Below are 21,986 nucleotides of genomic sequence, written 5' to 3' on the forward strand. Positions count from 1 at the left end.
CAGCATATTATCATTTTAACTGGAAATATTATCATTTTAACTGGAATGACAGTACTAAACTGGTTTAAAGGCATTATTTGATGACTTTAAAAAGTCCTTATTCGGCAAAGATGGAAACTAATTTTAAAAGTTGAAGTTTTTTTTAATAACGTAAAACATTTCTTTAAATCATTGTTCATTAAATGCAGGAAGATGTTTGTGCTTGATGAAACCAAAAATAAAATTACAGAATTTTAGAACTTTTTGAAACAAGACAGTTACAAATCCTTTTTTTATATAAAAATTTATCAAATGTGATTCTTGCAATAAAAAATGATGCATAAAAAAACACAACTTTTTAAAATCTCTAGAATAATTATTGTGATCATATCATTTGTTTAAAAAATATTGAATATTAAATTAAAACGTGACGTCTTAGTAAGAGTTCTTACTTTGTAATCTGAGCGGGAAATTGAATTGTTTGGAATAGGTTATCTTAGTTTTTTCTTATAATGCACTAATAAGGCATTCGCAAAACCTCATATTTTTTTTATTTCGTTAAAGCACTTTTAACTAATTTTGGGATAAAAAAAAGATGATCTAGAAACAAGATTACAACTTCCTCCCAAAACCATCAATTGGCAAAAAGCTTCCTGAAATCCAACCACAAAGTTTAAGGTTTGAAATCAAGTTTAAACATCGATATTGAAAGGCTAAGTTTGAGACTAATATCTCTTATTTTAATCCCTCTGTAATTTGTTTGTTAATATGAATGAGAAATTCAACCTTGGTATTTTATCTGAGATCTTTAACTGAAAATTCTAAAATAAAAACTTAGATGTTGTACATGTGTGATGTTGAACAAGGAAAGCTGCAAACAAAGTGACTTAATTTCAGTCAAGATGTGGATTAGAAACACTTTTTTTTGCAAAGCACTACGAAATGATTTCAACAAAAATATGTTCTTTAATTATTTTATACCTGCGCCAGAATATAAATTTTTAAACCAATCGAAGTAACGAAACTATTAAAAAATAGTAAAAGTTACTTCTAGTGTTTTATTTATATTACCTAATGACTTCGAAGAAGGGTAAACTTAAATTTCTTATGTAGGATCAAATGGGGTAGTTATGAACAAAGCTGAATTTTTTTACTATTTAACAGCTGAACAATTATTTCTTCATTGGTAAAATTATGGAAATTTATCATCAATGAATGACTGGTTCCCTTCATCATTTTACGGGTTTTTCTTTTTTTTTTAGAAGCAGTCGCTTATTAAATTCGTGTTCATAATTACGATTCTGGAACGATCAGAAGGTGGAGAGCCACTGATAAAAAAGGGCTCAGTAATCATGCCGCCATGCTGCAAAATAATCCGCAGCAGGAAACGGAAAACCATCGGCTAAATGTCGGCTCCGAATAAGTATTTAATGGATCGAGCCAAAGTGTGATCTTTAGTCGTGTTTTTTCTCGAATAGTAAACAGCCCTATGGGTCGGCGCCCGAAGGCAGGGAATGGGCTGGATCAAAGGCCAGAATGGCCAGTTTTAATGAAGTCTACTTTAGTTTAAGTAAAAACGTTAGAATAAAGACCCCCTTTGTTATAGTTGAATCGAGTGAGTGTTTTTTAATATAAAGAAATGTCTGATGCTCTCGTTGAATCATCCCGAACAACTAGAAAACTTTGGGGAAATTATGAACACTGCTTTTGGTATGAGTGAAATGAAGGCATCATTTTATCTTCATTAAATTGATTAGGGAGTAAATTTTCAGAACACATCTCAAAACGATTTTCGTTTCTCAGAGACATGAATTATGTTTATGACTGAAACGAAAAAATGTACATTGTTAGGCTGGCAAGTTATAACTGTAACTTATCTATAACACGATAGAATTTTGAATTTTGAAACATTTAAATTTTTTGTGCAACCTGTCTTGACAATGACAGCGCTCACGGCGTTAATTCAGTACTACCTCGTGTTCATAATAACCCCACATGAGCCCTACTTACTGGAATAGGTGAAGGGGAGCTGGTTGCTCCACCGGAAGTCCCCCTCAACGACTCGATCTGTCGCCCCGATCCAGTAGGCGTTCCCGTCCCGGTAGCCGGGACTCTTGAGCAGTAGCTGATCGATCAGCTTTTGGTCCGCCGCGGATCGGATCGAAGCCAAATGGCCCCCACGCCGAACGCACTCCTGTTCGGCATCGGCCCAACTTAGCTGCCGGTTTTCGAATGTGGCCACACAAAGCCGACTGCCGGTGGCAATCCATCCGAAGGCACATTGTGACACGACACTCTCGACCCGATATGTGTCGTACTCGATGAGCAGCGATGGAAGATATGCATCGCTAGAACTACTACTGCTATCACTATTCCCGAAGTTACTGCTACCGTTTGAGACTGCCGCCTGCAGTGCTGCCAGCAGCGAGTATTTGCTGACCTGTATCACTAAACTATTATCACTGGAAAGCAGCGTGTAGACCGTCGATGAACCTCGTTCGTCGATGCAACGAGTCCATCGGTTGTTCGGCTGCTCGAACACATCTACGGTCAAACCACTGAAACACTGTTTTCCGGAGCTATATGAGTCACTATTGGGTTGCTGCGGAACACTCAAATCGATCTGTTCGGTTCGGTTTGGCAAACTCCCCCGAACCCCATTCGCAACCAGCCTCAGCTGCACTCGGTTGCCGAAGGGCAAATGAATCTTGAACCGACATTCCAATCCACCCTTCGGTCGTAACATCACCGAACCATTCCTATCACTGAGCGTTACATTGTAACAGTAGTCCACTAGTTTAAAGTTAAAACTAAAAACCGGCCGTTGCCGCACTAGCACTGTGGTCCGATGATGGCGTTGAAAGTGAAACGTCCGCTCGTGTTTGGGTAACTCTTCAAGCTTTCCGCAAAGCATTCGTTCTTCCCGGAAACCTCTCCCCAAAACTGATCCCGCAGTCGCACTACCGCTAGCGATCGCTGGATCTCCCTCACTTGTCGTGGTGGTCGTCGTTGAGTCAAGAAACTTGAGATAGCCGCCGTCCACCCGGCGGCAGGGAATGTTGAGCCTTGTCAGCTGAATCACCAGACCCGGTGGTGATGGCTGCTGGAATAGTTGTTGCTGTTGCTGCTGCTGTTGTTGTTGTTCTTGATCTTCCTCCAGCCCCCGGGGAAAGCTTATCCTACATTCGTCGTCGTACTCCGAGGGCAGCTTGCCGGAGTCGAACGAGCCCGAGGTGTCCTTAAGTAGTAAATTGCATTCTGGGGGGAGAAAAGAGAGGGAGAGGACAAATTATTGAAATTTATTTCATCGGAAAACAACAGAATCGGGAAATAAGAAAGCTCAATAAAGATCTTAAGAACACACCAAGTTACCATTTGGACTATTCAATAGCCCATCGACATTACAAAGGGTTTTGGAAGCATTTAAAGCTTAGTTCTTTAAGAAATGCTACCGTTACGAATGCGTGTAAATCAAAAACACTTCGTTTGATATAAATGCTTTATTAAATAGAAATTAAGGCAATCTTTTGATGTTTCATAAAAAAATTGATAAAAAATTATCATTTTTTGTAAGAAAAATTTACAATTTATTCTTGGTGCCTCACATTGGTCAGTGCACACTTTTTTCAGTCATGTTTTGATCAGTTTTTCAATCTTTTACTTTGTCAAATCTTTATTTTGGGTGGCTGCATCCTACTCCTTCTATTTATACTATTTTCGGTTCAATACTTCTCTTTTAAAAGAAACTGAGGGCAGTTTAGTGAATACAGCTATATTGAAATTAATAAAGCTTGATTATTTTTGAGTCACTTGCTTACATTGCCTCGGCCCCGGCTTTACAACTTACGAGCCGTGGAACTAGCTAAAATTTGTTGTTTGAGATAAGGGTTAAATGGCTCATAACTAGGCAACACTTTCAGCTTATCGGAGAAAAAATTGTTGGACATTTCAGCGATCTACACTTAGTTTTTCGTTTATTCAAAGTTAAAAATTCTAGTGTGAGATTTGATTTTCCTAATGATCCTTAACCGTTGTTATCGATCATGTGCTTCACTCCAATGCTTGGTTTTAACTTTGTGGATATTTTTGACAGTGTTTGCATACTGTTTGCATAATCAACGGTTTCGCCAGCTATCGATTTGATAATAAAGGATTTTGAAGAAATCTGTGCCAAATTATTTTTTCTTTATCTCTTGCATCGTAAATATTTCAAAAACTATCTATCAGATCGTTTACTTTTGAATAATGATTTTTATAATTTTTACAAAGCTTAATTTAAGACAAACGTTTCTACTCCAGATCGCATCACGATGAGCGTTATCACAAAAAAGTTATGGCGGTTTCTAGTATTAACTGATTTTCTTATTCATTAAATATTTTTAATAAAATACCCTCCAGTGTTTCCACAATCAGAAAATCTAAGGATAATGGATTCAAATTATTTCAGAAAATTCTAATAATTTCAAATAATTTCACCCTTTCAGACCAAACGAAAAAAAAGTCGAGTTTTGCTATAAATCGCCATCTTGAAATCCGACATGGCGGCTTCCGCTGAACATTAAATTAAATTTATTTACTGAAAATCAAATGAAATTACCATTATATGAGTATTGGGTGGAAGGAATGACTAAAAGAAGTCGAGTTTGGCTACGTGAAGCCATCATTAATCTAAGATGGCAGCTTTCTCTTTTATTTCAAAGCTATAAATTACTTAAAATCTAATGAAACTTCCATAATATGGGCTATAAGGCGAAAGGCTAAATAATCGAGTATAATTCGAATTTCGCTATCTGACGCCATTTTGAAATCCAAGATGGCGGCTTTCACTGAACTGTAAATGACAAAAAATTGCATTAAACCGTAACAATATGGGTACTGGGTGAAAAGGCTAACTAAGCCATCTTGGCTTTCAAGATGGCATCGGGCAACGAAATTCGAATTCTAATCGTGTTACCCTTTCACCAAATACCCCGTTTAATTGATGTATAATGAGATTTTAAGTAATTTACAGCTTTGAAAAGAAAAGCGAGAGCCGCCATCTTTTTATGTGTAGAAATCGACTGATTGTTGTGTTTTTTTCTTGGGAAATTCGGCTTTTTTATGTATCCAACGTTTAAAACCGTTTGTATTTTCTTCAGGGACCAAAAAGTGTCGTTTTCGCTCTAAAATATACTGCAGGCCGAAATTTCTCAAGAAAAAAGCCGCCATATTGGATTGATGCTGGCGTCGAAATCCGACTTCTTCAAGTTGAATCCTTTTACTCAATACCCATAAAGTGGAGGTTTCATGCGATTTTCAGTGATTAACAGCAGTTTAAGGTTCAGTGAAAGCCGCTATCTTGGATTTCGAGATGCACCTGATAGCTAAATTTTACTTCTTCTGGTTTAGCCCTTTAGCCCATATTGTGGGGATTGCATGCGATTTTTAGTTATTTAAAGCATTTTAAGGTTCAGCGAAAGTCTCCATCTTGGATTTCAAGATGACGACGGACAACGAAATTTATCTTCTACTCGTTGATCCTTTTCAACTTTTACCCATATTGTGGGATTTTTATGCAATTTTCATTGATTAGGAGTGAATCAAAAATTAATTATAAACATATTTGGGCCTCTACTTACTAACGCGTGAACGCGCACAACTGTGCTCACCTGTATGTAGCATCTTGAACTGTCAAGAGTGAACCAGCGCCACTTTGTTTACGTTTGAAACATTCGTTTCTCCCAAAATGTCGCGAATTCAAAAAGAAGCTAAAATTCGTGTGTTGGACACTTGGATGCGAGAAAGGGCATCTCGATGAATGAAGTGCCGTATTGAGCCGCCGACCGTGACCTAGAGGATAGCGTTCAAGTCTTCCAAGCCAGAGGTCATGAGATCGAATCCTGGTCACGGCATACATAGTACACTTTCTGTGGGTCGGTGGTTTTAGCATTTGTAAGATGCTAGCCATCTTATCCTTGAAAGATGTACGCCTTAGAGTTAAATAAATTAGATCTCTTCAAAGAAACATGAAGTTTCACTGAGATCCTATATGTGTGAGTTCTTAAAAAAAACTTTTCGGCATTCATCCGGCAAGCGTAAAATCCATCATCCACAAGTTTGGGGAACACTACGTTTGATGATTTGCCAGGAAGAGGCAGAAAACTAGGACCATCTGACCCAAATCTGGAACGTAATGTAATCAACCTCATCAACCGGAATCGATCGATTTCACGTGAAGTATTTGGGACTAAAACTTGATCGGAATCTTACTTTTAAAAATCACATTGAAGATATTCAATCTAAATGTAATAAATACACTAAATCTCTTTATTCTCTCATCAACAGGAAATCCCGCCTCTGCCTGAGGAATAAGATGCTGATATATAAACAAGTTTTCTGACCAGCGATAATGTATGCAGTTCCGATTTGGTCTAGCTGCTGCGCGACGAGGAAGAAAGCCATCCAGAGGATTCAGAACAAGGTTCTGAAAATGATTTTGCGGCTTCCACCTTGGCACAGCACCGAAGATCTTCACCGGATTGCGGGCATTGAATCGATCGAAGAGATGGCCAACAAAATCATTTCCAACTTCAGAGGCAAATCGATGCAGTCTTCCATCGCAAAGATTCGTTCTCTCTACAATTAGTTTAATTTTAGGATAGTTTTAGTTTTTAGTTGTAAGTTTAAAATATTTTTGACATTACAGGATGTTCTCCTACAAAAAAAATACTTGATTGTGCTCAGCAAATTTAAGTCGAATAAATTAATTTTAGTGATTAGTAAACTATAGGGCTCTGGACAGTTCATTATTGAACTGAACACCTAATCAAATGTAATAATGTAATATAAATGTAATGATGAATTGGTACGAATAAAGATATATTTAAAAAAAAAACCGGAATCGATCGGCATACGGGATTTGGCGAAAAAAGCTGAAACATCGATCGGAATGGTACAGCGGATCAAGAAGCGGAACAACCTGAAGACATACAAGAAGCAGAAATTGTCCATACAAACGGCTAAACAAAAATCACTAGCCAAAACCAGAGCCCGGAAGCTGTAGCATCGGATTTTGCAGAAGCCAGATGCGTGCATTCTCATGGACGATGAAACTTAAGTAAAAGAGGATTCCAGTACTCTTCCGGGACCACAATTCTACACTGCAGCTATTGGCGAGGATGTGAGTGACCACGAGAAGTCGATTGAGGTGGAAAAATTTGGCCAGAAAGTGCATGTGTGGCAGGCAATTTGCTCCTGCGGATTGAAGTCGGTGAGTTTCTTTCCAAAAAAAAAAAACAATAAATGCCGATATCTACCAAAAGGAGTGTGCAGAAAAGGTTGCTACCACTATATAAGAAACATACGATTCCACCATTTTTCTGGCTGGATTTGGCGTCAGCCCACTACGCTAAATCCACTCTAAGATGGTTTGAAGATAACGATGTAGATTTCGTTGAGAAAGATATTAACCCACAAAACTGCCCCCAGCTTCGCCCCATAAAACGATATTGGGCTATCGCCAAGAGAGTTTTCTAGAAGGATGGTAAGGCCAACAGGACCATGGCGGTTTTCAAAAAAAATTGGAATGCTGCGGCCAAGAAGTGTGATCAATCAGCTGTACAAAACCTTATGGAACGCGTCAAGTCGAAAGTCCAAGAATATTACCAATATTTGAATCATCAATAAAATCAAAACAATGAAAAAAAAATGTGTTTTAACTTATTTTCGATAAACTCTTTAACAGCATTTTAAAGTTTAGTGTAAGCCACCATCTTGGATTTCAAGATAGTGTCAGAAAGCGAAATTCGTCTTCTACTACACAGTAAACGAAAATTACCGAGTTCGGTATTTTTTTTAACGAAATCCTAACATGTGTAAATCGTTAAACTGTTCGGTAATTTTTTCGGTAAAAAATAAACGATCATCGGTAAATGAAGAATCGATTCACCGATGTTCGTTTGTTTTTTTTACAGAAAAAAATACCGAACAGTTTAACGATTTACACATGTTAGGATTTCGGTAAAAAAAATACCGAACTCGGTAATTTTCGTTAATACTCATATTGTGGGGTTTCATTTGAATCTCAGTGATTAACAGCATTTCAAAGTTAAGCGGAAGCCGTCATCTTGGATTTCAAGATGGCGCCAGATAGCGAAAATCAACTTCTACTCATTTAATCCTATCTTCCAATATTAATATAGTTGGGGTTTCATGCGATATTAAGTCATTTACAACATTTTAAAGTTCAGCGAAAGCCGCCATCTTGGATTTTAAGATGGCGTCATACAACGAAATTCGACTTCAACTCATGGTTTATTCCAAAGGTCATTTACAACCAATCCCTTTTCATTCAAAAAGTCTATCCTCATTCACTGTACTAATGATTAACAACTCAGAAATGAAAAACTCATCCTAAGCGTGTTGTTGGTTGGCTTGCGAAAGAAACGTCAAATCGTAGCTTTTTTTGGGGTCATCATTAAACCATAATAAAACTAACTAGCCATTTTTTTTTTACCATAAACAGGCTATTAAGCATTGAATTAACTTACGCCATGGTGGTTGCAAAATCGAAGGACACAAAATGACGCCATGTTGATGGATTCACAATGCGCGTATTTGAAAATATTTTTTCAGGCCTATTTTCCATCAATTCCATCATGATATACCATCAGATTTGACGAAGCGCATGTATTTTAAGATACCATTTTATACACATTTTACTTTAAATCTTGACTGGCAGTAGAAAAGATGCTCATAATTTTTAAAACATTGATATTTTGACTATTAACTTTACCAGATCATATCTCAATAATGCAATCATCATTCATCAACCATTATAGTTGCTGGAAAAAATAAAAAAAGAACTCCGGGAACTCAAAGAATCGAAAAAAAACAAAAAAATGCTAAAATGTTTAATAATAGCTTTTAAAAAGCTTAAGTGACCAACAATGATTGGTCTTGATGACGTTTGGATAGGGCAAGATAGCCTGATTTTGGCTCCATTAGAGTTCATGTGATGTTATAGAATGCGCTTTAGCTTTTTATGAAGATTAATGCTATAGTCCTTATGAAATTTTGCTGACCATAAGAAAGCTAAATTTTTTATTTGGGACACCACTATAACCAGTGTTTCCAAACAACACCCCAGCAAATATTTGTGTAGCTATTATCGTATGCTGTTTTGATAAACGTTCCATATACATTATAGAATGATCGTACGGAAGTTGAAAAAACACCATTTACCTACCAAAGTGGAGGTTATTTACATACATAAATTTAATTTCTTTCTAAAGTGACAAAAACTAATATTAGGGCATTATCCGACATCTCATTCGTACCTTTCGGTAGAATGCAAGAGAGCGCCAGATTTTGATCTTGTTGATACTTACGGTTTCGGCAGAGGAAATCTGCCGCTCCGTCGGCGAAACCAAAACAGAGTCAATTCGCAACTGAAACAATAGCGGTGATGATTGATGATGACAGCTGATGATGATAAACATGGTACAAATGTTTACGTCATCACACTGTGAAGCCAAATAACTCAATTTAGGTTCGTGGTAACTCACCAGTGTTGCCAGATATTCTGAGTGGTTAGCTCAGAATATCACACGAAAATGAGAAAACTAATAAGTGAGAATATCTGTCAAAGCTGTGGACTGTATATGGATAAGGGTCGGATCAATCACTTCAGAATTCCCGGCTACACTTAAAGGAAGAACGCAAGAATAACACTTGATAACTATTTCTCTTTATTTTTCTCTTAAGGTTACAAGTACATTCTAAAATTTCACTTGGTAGGTAATTTCGCGGAACAAAGGATAATGATGCTGAAACACGCGGATTAGATTCAAGACTAAACTCACATCACGGCGCGCGCTTCTTTTTAAATCAGTTAGAATATTCTGGAAAGACTCCATACAGACAATGGTTGCCCGCCAGGATTGTTCTGGAATCTTCTGTGCACGCGCATGGAATAAACGGCTGAAATTTCTAGAACTTTCCAAAATAAAATCTAATAAATAGAATAATAACGTATTTTTCTGGATCATTTGAGAATTTTCTAGATCTTTCGAATAAGTTCTTTTACGATGGAAATAACCAGAGATTATTCAAGCCAATTGGCTTGAACATACTCCCGCCCAAAAGATAGGAACCCCTTACTACATCTAGAGTGAAAAGTCTGGCATTCAGACCGCTGGAAATACTAGCTTCAGTTCTCCTTATTTACATGATAATGGCGGTATTGGCTTGGACGGCTGAGTCAGGCGAAAGATTGCGTTCATATTCACCGCTCACGACCCATCCAAGCAGAGTCTCTTTGTATATTGGTAAATGATCGGCAGAAGAAATTACTCCAGGCATAAGTAACTTCATGAACCACTGAATTCCAATAAGCATATCGATCTTGTTGGACTTATGGAAACAAGGATCTGCCAATTCCAAGTCTTGAGGAAGTTCCAAAGAACTTATGTCTATATCCGTCGACGGTAGATTATCGGTTACCTGATTTGTCAGCAAACAATGGATGTCGGCACAGAAGCTGCCGTATCTAGAACGAAGCTGGACCACGACCATACTTGATGAACTGGTTCTGGTTCCGTTGACTCCTGTAAATTCTACCTGTGATCGAAACTTCTTCAATCCTAAATCATCGGCCATTTTCTCGCTCATCAAGTTAGCTTGAGAACCACTATCCAATAAAACACGACAAGGACGTGGATTATTATTTGCATCCATTACAGACACAACAGCTGTTGGAAGAATAACTCGATAAGGTTTAAACCTCTGGATTGATTGTGTAGTATCGGTAATCCTTTTCTTTGGTTGGGCTTGTGATATAGCTCAGTTGGCAAGTCTGTTGTCTCCTGAGCCGATGTCCGCGATTTCGAGCCCAAGAGTAAACATCGAACACAGTTGTACCGGATAAGTTTTTCAATAACGATCCGCCAACTGCAACGTTGATAAAGTCGTGAATGCCATAAAGATGGTAAAACGACTATAATCGAAACAAAAAAAAAAAAAAAAATTTTCTTTGGTTCTTTGGTCTCCATTAGTTTACTGGGTTGCTTTGGTAGTTTTTGTGACTTAGGGCAAAAAGGAGGTTCAATTTTGGTAGGTTCCTTTTGAGCATGTAGTAGGGTGTGGTGACGTCTTCCGCATTTTTTGCAGTTTTTCTCCGAACGACAATCCTTAATCTGATGGCCACGTCGCAAGCAATTGAAACACATCCGTCGTTTCTTCACGTAAGACAAACGATTTCGAACGGAAAGAGTTTTGAATTCAGGACATGTGAAATTCTTATGATTCTTCTCACAAAAATCGCACGTTATTGTAGGGTTGCTGAGAACAACTGCTGATGTGACCTTCGTCATGGTTGGCTTAAACCCAGAGGAAGTCGGTTGAAGTTGGCTGACCTTTGTTGTAGACGTTTCACAGCGTTCCAGTATGAAACATTGTTCCTTCAAGAACTTCAATGTTTCGGAATAACTTGGCAAGCAACCATGCTTTATCGTACCTTCCCAATGAAGGCGGGTATCCTTATCCAAAGCTGATGTCAGAAGGTGAATAAGCATCAGCTCGGACACACCAGTAAACTCCTGCTCTAGGAACTTCAGGCCTTCCACATGCCTAGTCGACTCATCTATCAGGGCTCGCAATTCCTGGTGATTTTCTTTAGCCATTTTCTTAAGGTTAAACAGGCCGACGATGTGGGAATCTATAGTGTGCCTCTTGTTCTCAAACCTTTCCTCCAGGATTTCCCAGGCATGCGCATAATTTCCTTCGTTAATTGTCCTTGCATCGATCATGCCAGCTGCATTCCCTACCAGGGCCTTCTCAAGGTGATAGAGCTTAATAGCCGGAGAGTCGGAGGACTTGTCAACCAGATCCCTGAACATGGATTTGAATTTTGGCCAACTTTCATAGCGGCCATCGAAAGTTGGTATTGGCATCTGGAGTGGTTGCTGGACGATCATGGTTGAAGGCATGAACGACGTTGTAGGAGCGCCTACCGCGCTAGAGGATACTCTGTCGGACTGTTCTTCAAGAGCAACCATTATTTCAGTATACATGGCGTTGAAATGCTCAAACTGCTGGTCATGGGTATCCCGTTCTTCCGACGATACCAGTTCAAGTATTTTCCTGTTGAGATTTTGGAACTCCACGTAGGCCTTTTCAAGTATCAAATGGTAAGCCTTAATCTGCCCTTGGGATAACTCAACTATTCCACCATCTTGCGAATACACGGTATTGAATAGGCGAGTGACTTTTCCTTGTTCTAAATTTCTGCAACGTATCAACACATCTGTTTGATCCATTTCTTTCACCACTTCTTTCAATTTCATTGGATCTTTCTTAGCTCCTTTTGTTTTTGGGGTATTGCTGGTATTTGACATCTGGGATTGCCAACTACTGGAATTTTTTCACAAGGTATCTCTTGGGATACACTACACTTTCAGTAACACTTTTTGTACAACAATATGCACTTCTGTTTTTGTAAATATCTTTTCAAATGTTCACTTCACTCTAACTACACTTTACTGCACTGTCCCGGATTTCTTAGAATCGCACTTAAGTTTTGTCCGGTTCGATTGGACCAATGTCAAAGCTGTGGACTGTATATGGATAAGGGTCGGATCAATCACTTCAGAATTCCCGGCTACACTTAAAGGAAGAACGCAAGAATAACACTTGATAACTATTTCTCTTTATTTTTCTCTTAAGGTTACAAGTACATTCTAAAATTTCACTTGGTAGGTAATTTCGCGGAACAAAGGATAATGATGCTGAAACACGCGGATTAGATTCAAGACTAAACTCACATCACGGCACGCGCTTCTTTTTAAATCAGTTAGAATATTCTGGAAAGACTCCATACAGACAATGGTTGCCCGCCAGGATTGTTCTGGAATCTTCTGTGCACGCGCATGGAATAAACGGCTGAAATTTCTAGAACTTTCCAAAATAAAATCTAATAAATAGAATAATAACGTATTTTTCTGGATCATTTGAGAATTTTCTAGATCTTTCGAATAAGTTCTTTTACGATGGAAATAACCAGAGATTATTCAAGCCAATTGGCTTGAACAATATCACTTCAGTGAATAATATAAATAGCTATCGCTTATGTTATAAGTAGTTATTTAAGGACTTGACGAACAAAACGAATAAAGATTAACTCTATTCCACCACTGAAACCTGCGTTGAATTACTCATTTCAACAGGTTATGGCCCAGATTCGTCTGGATTTTTGGAAAAACGAGTTAGTGAGAAGGGGACTCCTAAGTGTATCAGACTTGCGGTTAGCAAGTGCTTAAGCAGCCAGCGCAGAAGGAGTCCGGGGAGGTTCGTGGACCGAGAGGGTTACTCTCGATGCCGTCACGAGCCACGCTGCGGTTAGCAAGCGTGAGCTCACGACCGACGGCCGGGAGGAGTCCCAGGATCCGCAACCGAGATGGTTTAGCGCGAAAGCCGATAGGTACACCCCGGAACAATTGGGTGGAGCTGATAGCCAAGAGGGTTACTCTCGTGCTTTGGCTATGCGCTGCGATCAGTATACAGCAGCTGATCCTAGCACAGATGACCACGAGCGCAGAAGATCGCCAGCACAAAGGCCACAAGATGCTCCAGGTCAGCCAGAAGGTGCCACTGGAGTTCGTGGCCGGGAAGTCGGGTTCCGAGAGGGTTACTCTCGATGCCGACACGAGCCGCGCTGCGGTTAGCAGCATGATTTTATTTCCGACGGCCGGGAGGAGGACTCTCGGGATCTGTTACCAGGATTGGTCAGATCCTAAAGCTCCAGATGGAGAATTAGCCCGAATCGGAGATTGGAAGAAGCTGTTTGCCAAGAGGGTTACTCTCGAGATTTGGAGCTGCGCTGCGGCTAGCAAGCATGTATTTATCATCGTTTGTTGGAAAGAATTTCCAGCGCGTTGTAGGAGATGCTTTGGGCGACATTTAGTTGCCAGCAACTTCAGCAATGCATTAGATCCAAATGGATCGCATGCTGCTGAACGTTGCCTCCCAGATTTCCGAAGTGGTCAAAGCTTTGATGTAACGGGACGAATATCCATAAAGAGGTTCGAGAGAGTTACTCTCGTGATGTGGAGCTACGCTGCGATCAGTACGCTAGAGCTTATCCAAGCTTACAGAAGGATTTTTCTGTGGCTTTGGCGGAGATGTTTTTGGCGACGGTTAGTTGCCAAATACTTCAGCACTACATTCAATCCAGATGGGTCGCATGCAGCTGAACGTTGCCCTATGATTTTATGGAGCGCTCGAAGCGTTACAGCAACGGAGCGAAAAGCCATGAAGCTGCAAGTCGAGACGATTATTCTCGTGCTTAGTAGCTGTGCTGCGGTTAGGATGTGCAAGCTTGTTTTCGGCGGATGGTTAATGTTTCGGGTGCTTCGAAGGAGGTGGTTTCGGTGACGGTTAGTCGCTATCGGAGTCAACCAATTCTTGCTGCCGATTCCTGCCAAAAGTGCAGATGCTCGAAGTCATCGCGATATGAAGACTTCGAACCGAAACGCGAAGATAGCTACAAGAGGATGTTTTTCTGGGGTTACCAGAAAGCAACAAAGAAACTCTATTCGTTCGCGTGCTGAGGTTATCAGCCACCGGATTCAACGAATCATCTATTTCGGTGCAGGTCAGCGCATGGCGTAAGACGAGAGCGACTACGAGAGTAGCGATGACGAAGATGACGATGGTGATCAAGATTCCGTCAATCTCGAGCCGGCCCAGAGACGCAGTCAGCGAACAGGAGAAGCTAATCAATGCTACGTGGCTAACGTAGCCGCTGATGATGAGGAAGAGCAACTTCGAATCGTCAGCAAGCTTAAGGGCCGAAGGGACTGCTTTTTCCGGAAGACCACCGCAGCCGAGAGAACGAGATTCGGGCTAAACGAGGTGAGTTTATCACTGAGCAGTCGTTCAACGATTTGATCGGTTGTTTGTAGTCATCAGAATATCAGTGCTGAGGTTAGCGCAGGCATTGGCTAGCCCTGAAGCGTGTTCTGCGATACCTTTGACGTATGACCGTTATGGCGTTGGTATACCGCAGAAACGTGACACCGGAACCACTAATCGGATATGCAGATGCAGATTATGCCGATGACCGAAGATCTGTATCGAGCCACGCTTACATGATCTTCGTGAATCTAGTTTCGTGGTCAACGAAACGTCAGCAGACGGTCAGTCTGTCGTAGACCGAAGCTGAGATAGGAGCCCTTTGCCATGCAGTCAAGGAAGGTTTGTGGTTAACAAACTTCCTATGTAAATTGGGTGTGGTTAGCACTCCTTTCACGTTAATGGAAAACAACATCCCTTGCATCCAGTATCTGGAAGAGGCGTGGACTCATCAGCGGATGAAGCATCTAGATGTGAAGTATGCTTTCATCAGAGACATCATGAGAAGCGGTCAGCTATCTTCGCGACACATCTCTACTGAGGATCAGCCAGCTGATGCGTTCACGAAGGCGTTACCAAGGGCGAGGCACGCGAAGCTGTTCAGCATTCTTAATCTGCGAATTGAGGGGAGGTGTTGATACTTACGGTTTCAGCAGAGGAAATTTGCCGCTCCGTCGGCGAAACCAAAACAGTTTGTTTTGGTTCTGCATGCTTTGAGTCAGTTCGTAATTGAAACAATAGCGGTGATGATTGATGATGACAGCTGATGATGGTAAACACGGTACAAATGTTTACATCATCACACTGTGAAGCCAAATAACTCAATTTAGGTTCGTGGTAACTCACCAGTGTTGCCAGATATTCTGAGTGGTTAGCTCACACGAAAATGAGAAAACTAATAAGAGAGGATATCTCTTCAGTGAATAATATAAATAGCTATCGCTTATGTTATAAGTAGTTATTTAAAGACTTGACGAACAAAACGAATAAAGATTAACTCTATTCCACCACTGAAACCTGCGTTGAATTACTCATTTCAACAGATCTCATAGCCGACATACAAATCGTTGCTAACGACAATATTTTCCAGTTCTCTCATTGGTCAATATTACTCAATTCTCATATGATTGTCAGCCATTTGGATGGACTGTTGGTTGCAAAGAGAGCATGACGATGATTCTGGATGAAGCACTCGCGGAAGCAAAATTATTTCAAAATTTACAAACATGGCGGACTTTTTAGCATATCCTATATAAACTGACTTCTGACGACATTTTATTCGATCTTTTCACTGTGCAGTGTGAATTGCGATTCGATACACCATTGTAAACGACTTAAGTTTTTATTTCTAATACAATTTCATGTTTGCTGGAACTTGTTATGGTATGCAATTTCGAGACTTTTAAATTTTTTTCAGCAACATTAACTTGTTACACATTTACACAATTAATATGCGATTTAACGCAATGAATCAAGCGACTTTTTGGTTTTATAAGGAAATTGAAATTATTTGTAGATTTTTTCAATTCTTAAATATTTTTTTTATTCCGATTCACAGATTGAATACTCTCAGCGACATTCGCTAAAATTAATCGTGACAAAAAATAATACCGATATTTTTGTATGGAATATTTTTTAAAAGGCGTTTTGTTTTTACTAAAAATCAAAAATTAGCAAACTCAGACAATAAAAATAATCTATCACTGGAGAAAATAAACAGTATAAACACTCACCTTTTAAAAGCACCATTGTGTAAATCAGTTCGTAAACAATATGGCTGGTCATTGTACGATATAATATCCTGAAACGAGATAAAAGAAAAACCAAACATGTTAGCATCTGCAACATTATCTATTGTTTTCGATTAATCATTATGGGAAGAGAATAGCGAGCGACAAGAGTAAGTGTGACGTTCTCAGAGGACGACATCGTTCGGTATCTTGAGGGAGCTGGAGCTGCCTTCAGTTGAGAAACTAATTTCCAGCCAAAGAGACAAGATTGATATCTTCGGGGAAGTGTACTCAATCACGATTAAAACTCTTGGCCCAAGCACGTGCGCTTGCTTCTCAGTACAATCCGTCATTTCTTTGGCATGTGTTCCGTTGCCGAAGGCCCTAGCGTTGGAGACAAAGTTTTCCCAACATTACCGGAAAGTGTGGTATTGGTTTTCGTAGCTGATTTCATCAAGATCGACATGAAATATGCTATCATTTATTTTGGATTTGCCTTACGTTGCACATGTGAAGGAACTTTAATCTAAAGTTTAAGAGTAGAATTTATCGATTCCATTCACCGGATACTTCCGGGTTTCGAAAAGCAAAACCATCAAGCTAAAAATAAACTTCTGACAATATCATCAAAGTTCCATCAACAGATATTAACATTCTCGAACGACACCAGTAGATATAAACATCTCTTTCTCGGAGTTGAAGTCCCTTTTCATTGACAGGGACAACTTTTCGACCCTCTCTAGTGCCATTTTATTTGGCGTTAAAAACATCACAGCAAAACTACAGAGCTGTAGAATAGTGTAACTTTGTGCTTTAAAGTTGATTGACCCATGGCCCCTCGATTGAAAGAGACGAGGAAAAGGGGAAAACCTCATTCTGACAAGCCACGTGTCAGCAGAGGGACGGACGCGAGCAGATGGAACAAAATACGTGCCATAAATGATTATTACCAGCTGAACAAATAGGAAAACTTTGTCGCTCTTGTCCCGTACAGATATTGGGTTGCTAGTGTCGTTGCTACTAGATAGTGTGTTTCCGGAGCAGTGTACGATCTACTGAACAACATTCCGAACACAAAGAACATTCCATCGTTGACGCCTTCGCTGAACGTAGCGAAATGGGCAGGGTTCAACATTTTATGGATTCGTATGGATTCTGGATAAAGCATTTCAAAGTCGAACGAAACTGGAATTCATATTAAAGGGTGATACGTTCGAAATTTGGTCAAGGGAAAACGCGTGTAAATCGGTGAAATCGTTTATTTGAAAAATCAAATTAAATTTCTTTTTCAAGTTTCATTAGTATAAAATTCAGGATAAATATTCAGTTAGGTTGCCGCTTTTCCAAACCTGAATTGCCGGGCTTTTTGCTTAACCCCTGCCATCAGATTTTGTACAGCCACCTTGTTCACCTTCTTCGCCGCAGAAAGCCAGTTTGCCTTGAACTGCTGCTCGTCCTTAGCAGTTTTTTTGGTCTTCTTTAGGTTCCGCTTGACAATAGCCCAGTATTTCTCAATTGGGCGGAACTTTGGCGTGATGGGAGGGTTCTTGTCCTTGGGAAAAACCTGCACGTTGTTGGCGGCGTACCACTCCATGGCCTTTTTACCGTAATGGCAAGATGCCAAATCCGGCCAAAACAGTACGTAACAGCCGTGTTTCTTCAGGAAAGGCAGCAGACGTTTATTCAAACACTCTTTCACGTAAATTTCTTGATTGACAGTCCTGGAAGCTATGAAAATGCTGCTTTTCAAGCCACAGGCACAGATGGCTTGCCAAACCAGATATTTCTTCGCGAACTTTGACAGTTTCATGTGCCTGAAAATATCTGCTACCTTTCCCCTTCCTGTCCCAGAAGCTGCTTGTAGTCGGCTTTGACGTAGGTTTCGTCGTCCATTACCACGCAGTCAAACTTCGTCAGCATCGTCGTGTACAGCCTCCGGGATCGCGCTTTGGCCGTCGTATTTTGTTTATCATCGCGATTTGGAGTCACTACCTTCTTGTAAGTCAATAGTCTAGCTCGTTTTTTGGCTCAGTGTACGGTTGTAGACGATACACCCAGCTTATTTGCGGCATCTCGGAAAGAGAGGTTAGGGTTTCGCTTGAAACTACCGGCAACTCTCTTTGTCGTCTCAGCGGCTTCCGGTTTTCGATTTTCCCCCGATCCAGACTTCCTGGCTGTCGACAAACGTTCCCCAAACACTTTGATTACATTTGTAACGGTTGATTTGGCAACTTTTAGCGATTTTGCCAGCTTTGCGTGCGAGTAGCACGGATTTTCGCGATACGCGAGCAAAATTTTGATACGCTACTCTTCTTCCTTGGACGGCATTTAAACAACTGAAGAGTGAATTCCCAAATCAAAATAGGAGCAACATTCTACACACACACACATACATCTTCAAAATGAGAGGTGTTCAGGCTTTTAAAATGCAAAATTGAAGAAATACGTAAAGTTGATGTTGACCAAATTTTGACCGTATCACCCTTTTATTGCATTTTAATGCTGTTATTCTGGGAAATTAAGGTGTATCAAATTCTTTTACATGAAACGTAGTTTTACTTGAGAATAATCGAGTGAAATTCAGACTAAATTTATCTGCAATTCAATAATTAACACAGAGTGGCTCCAGAGACTGGACTATTACTCTCTCACCCCATTGATAAAAATTGATAACATTCAACTAACGATTGTGTAGGGGAGTGTAGAGTATGATGGGCCTCTTTTTTTCTTTGCTTTAAACTTATTTATTGTAGAAAAAAATGGAAAAAAATGGTAAATTTTTCTTCATTTTTAAGGTACCTATCATCAGGATTTAGTTTTAAAGTTTTGAATAAATTAGTTTCATCATGTTCCGTTTGTTTAGTAAAAAAAATTTTTTTTTTTGGATTTTGAAAAATTGTGGGAAGTCGTGGGCCACCAAATGTACATTTAGTTATTTTGAAGCAATTTCAGATGAGGGATAAAAAGGAAGTTGTGTATGATCAAATTATTCCTAAAACCTGGCTCGCGAACCTTTTGGCAAAATTCTTCATATTCAATGGAAAAAAAATTTTTCATAACGCTTCCTTTGGCATAAGAAAACTTTTAAGATAGGAAACACGTATTTTAAGTTCTGAATGTGAATAAAAAACATGAAAATATAATGACGGCCCAAGATACCCCACAAAGTATGATTTGCAAATTGGTTGCGTTTGTGTGACTTATTGATGCTTTATTAAAAATTCCTTTTCCACGTGAAAAAAAACAAGACCAAACTAAGATCATAAGCCTATGAGCATAGTTTTGTTATGAACTTAAGGTATTTTAAAGCTTTATAAATAAAAGAAGCAAATGATGCGTACGTAAGTCAATAATTTATATAAAAAAAGGCTTACGCAAAACGACAGTGATGACAATTGAATTGATATTTTAGTCTCAACACACATCTGAGATATTCAGAGTGGCCCACGTTTCCCGTGGCCCACATTACCCCACTCTTACCTCCTTTCATCTTTGGGTGCCATTTTATGATAAAATTCCAATCAAATGAATTTTTTTCAAATTTGTATAGTACTTTCCAATTCTCACTGTAAGATTTTGCTTAAGCTTTGCTTTGATGCACTCATTTTTAAGCGGATTTGTACTAACGTAAGAACTTAGCTACACAATTAACAAGCTACATATTGCAGGATACTGTAGGATAGATATGAGATAATGGAAAATATAAAATCAAATAATTTATGTTAGAAGAAAAGAACATAATTTAATCACTTAGAGTTTCTCAACACGCACTAATAATTGACGGACAAGTGAACAACATGCGGAATCTGAGAAAATCTGGCTACTTTGATTGGAAAAAATGTTCATTGCGTTCATTGTTGCGCGGTAACTTTTACCTATAAATAGAACGGCACTTGTGCTAATCGGGTCATTCTTAAATCGAAATTTGTGAAGTTAACATCTAGCGGAGTAAGCGACCTCGAGAAGACGGCCTTCGGGACAAGGATAACCCTCAGATTACGACAGATACGACACTTAACGTTTTTGCAAACGGAAAAAGGATTAAAAATTACATTTTTGTCGACCGATTACGGGCTCTATTTTACCCATCCTCAGGACTATGTCCGACTGATCACACGAAGAAATTACTGGCAGGATCGTACTACGATTGTAGTAGTATTCGTCGAAAGATGGTTCCTTTATGAAATCTTAATTTTGGTGAAGGTGAAAAGCGCGACATAACTTGTGGGTCATCTGCATTCATGAATGACCCACCAATTAAGACGCCGCTGTTTCAGTGTTTCAGGGATTGAAAGCATAAATTCGGTTATAAAAGAGGCAAAGAGGCAATTTAGGAAAAAGGTATTTTAACGGGTAACACCCTATCATTTATAGCAGGCATGTCAAACTGGGGGATCGCGGGCCGCATGCGGCCCGCGGCCTTGGTCAATGCGGCCCGCGTAGCCCCGTCTTAAATTATCACAAAATTCCATACTACACTGAAGTACGCTGGCTTTCCTGCCACAAAATATTAAAAAGATTTTTTTTTTTGCTACGAGAGAAAATAATATTATTTTTGGAAATGAAAGATTTTTAATGCGGCCCGCACACTTAAACGAGTTTGACATGCCTGATTTATAGGTTGTCCTAATTTGTGTAAGCACGATTTTTATACAACCCTGATCATCCCGGATGACGTTTAAATAGCTGATTGCTGCCTGTTGTGGTGTTTTCTTTCAGGAGAAACAACTCTGCAGTAATTCTGGCGAATAACTAAAAGCTATAAAATTCCTTTTATTAATAATTTTCATTACATACAGTTAGTTGTTCATCTTACTTTTAGTCTCTCTGTTCAGTCCGAAAAAACACCAAACTGATTTCTCCTAGCTACGCCTGAATCCTACATTACAAATTTTCTATTTAACTTCAATTGTTTTCAGATTATTTCCACAACTTACGGTAAGTATATACAAATTTTATTAATTCTTTGAAACTTTCAGGATCCTCAATTTTCGACCTCTGGTAACCCTATTCTACGGTAAGTAATGTGTGGTAAGTATTTGTCAACAAACTCAATCTACTGGCTGTAATTTATTTACTTACAGGTTGTCGAACTGTTCCTAACAAACCTCTTCCACTTTATCGACAACAATCTCGGTAATTTCCTTCAAAACTCTCTAAATTCTTCCGTACTTTCTCAACATCAACTTTCTGCTTTCATAAATCAAACATGTCAGCGCCCATGCAACGATTCGATCCTACACGCTCAGACGCATACACCCATTTGATTTACACGCTGCTAACTCCGTTTCCGAATCTGGGTTATCTTGTAGAGTTACTCACTTTTGGGAAACTGGCAGAACATCCCCCAACCCGTAAGCCCCAACTATCCACGGTTTTCTTCGTTGG

At 39.4% G+C, this 21,986-nt stretch overlaps 1 protein-coding gene across 11 annotated transcripts in view; it reads right to left on the reverse strand.

Annotated features, from left to right (window-relative positions):
- LOC129739391 (uncharacterized) overlaps positions 1–21,986 on the reverse strand; it is a 485,831-nt gene that overhangs the window by 97,692 nt on the left and 366,153 nt on the right. For all 11 annotated transcript variants that reach the window (XR_008735846.1, XR_008735845.1, XM_055730829.1 and 8 more), the window contains exons 4-5: positions 16,602–16,669; positions 1,990–3,237 (exon numbers count right to left, since the gene is read on the reverse strand). Coding sequence is in view for 9 of the 11 variants with exons in the window: in XM_055730829.1 (XP_055586804.1) it covers positions 1,990–3,237; positions 16,602–16,669 (1,316 nt within the window). In the remaining 2 variants the exon portion in view is untranslated. The remainder of the gene's footprint in view (positions 1–1,989; positions 3,238–16,601; positions 16,670–21,986) is intronic.

The sequence above is a fragment of the Uranotaenia lowii genome, chromosome 1 (genome assembly GCF_029784155.1).
Source record: "Uranotaenia lowii strain MFRU-FL chromosome 1, ASM2978415v1, whole genome shotgun sequence".
Lineage (NCBI taxonomy): Eukaryota > Metazoa > Arthropoda > Insecta > Diptera > Culicidae > Uranotaenia > Uranotaenia lowii.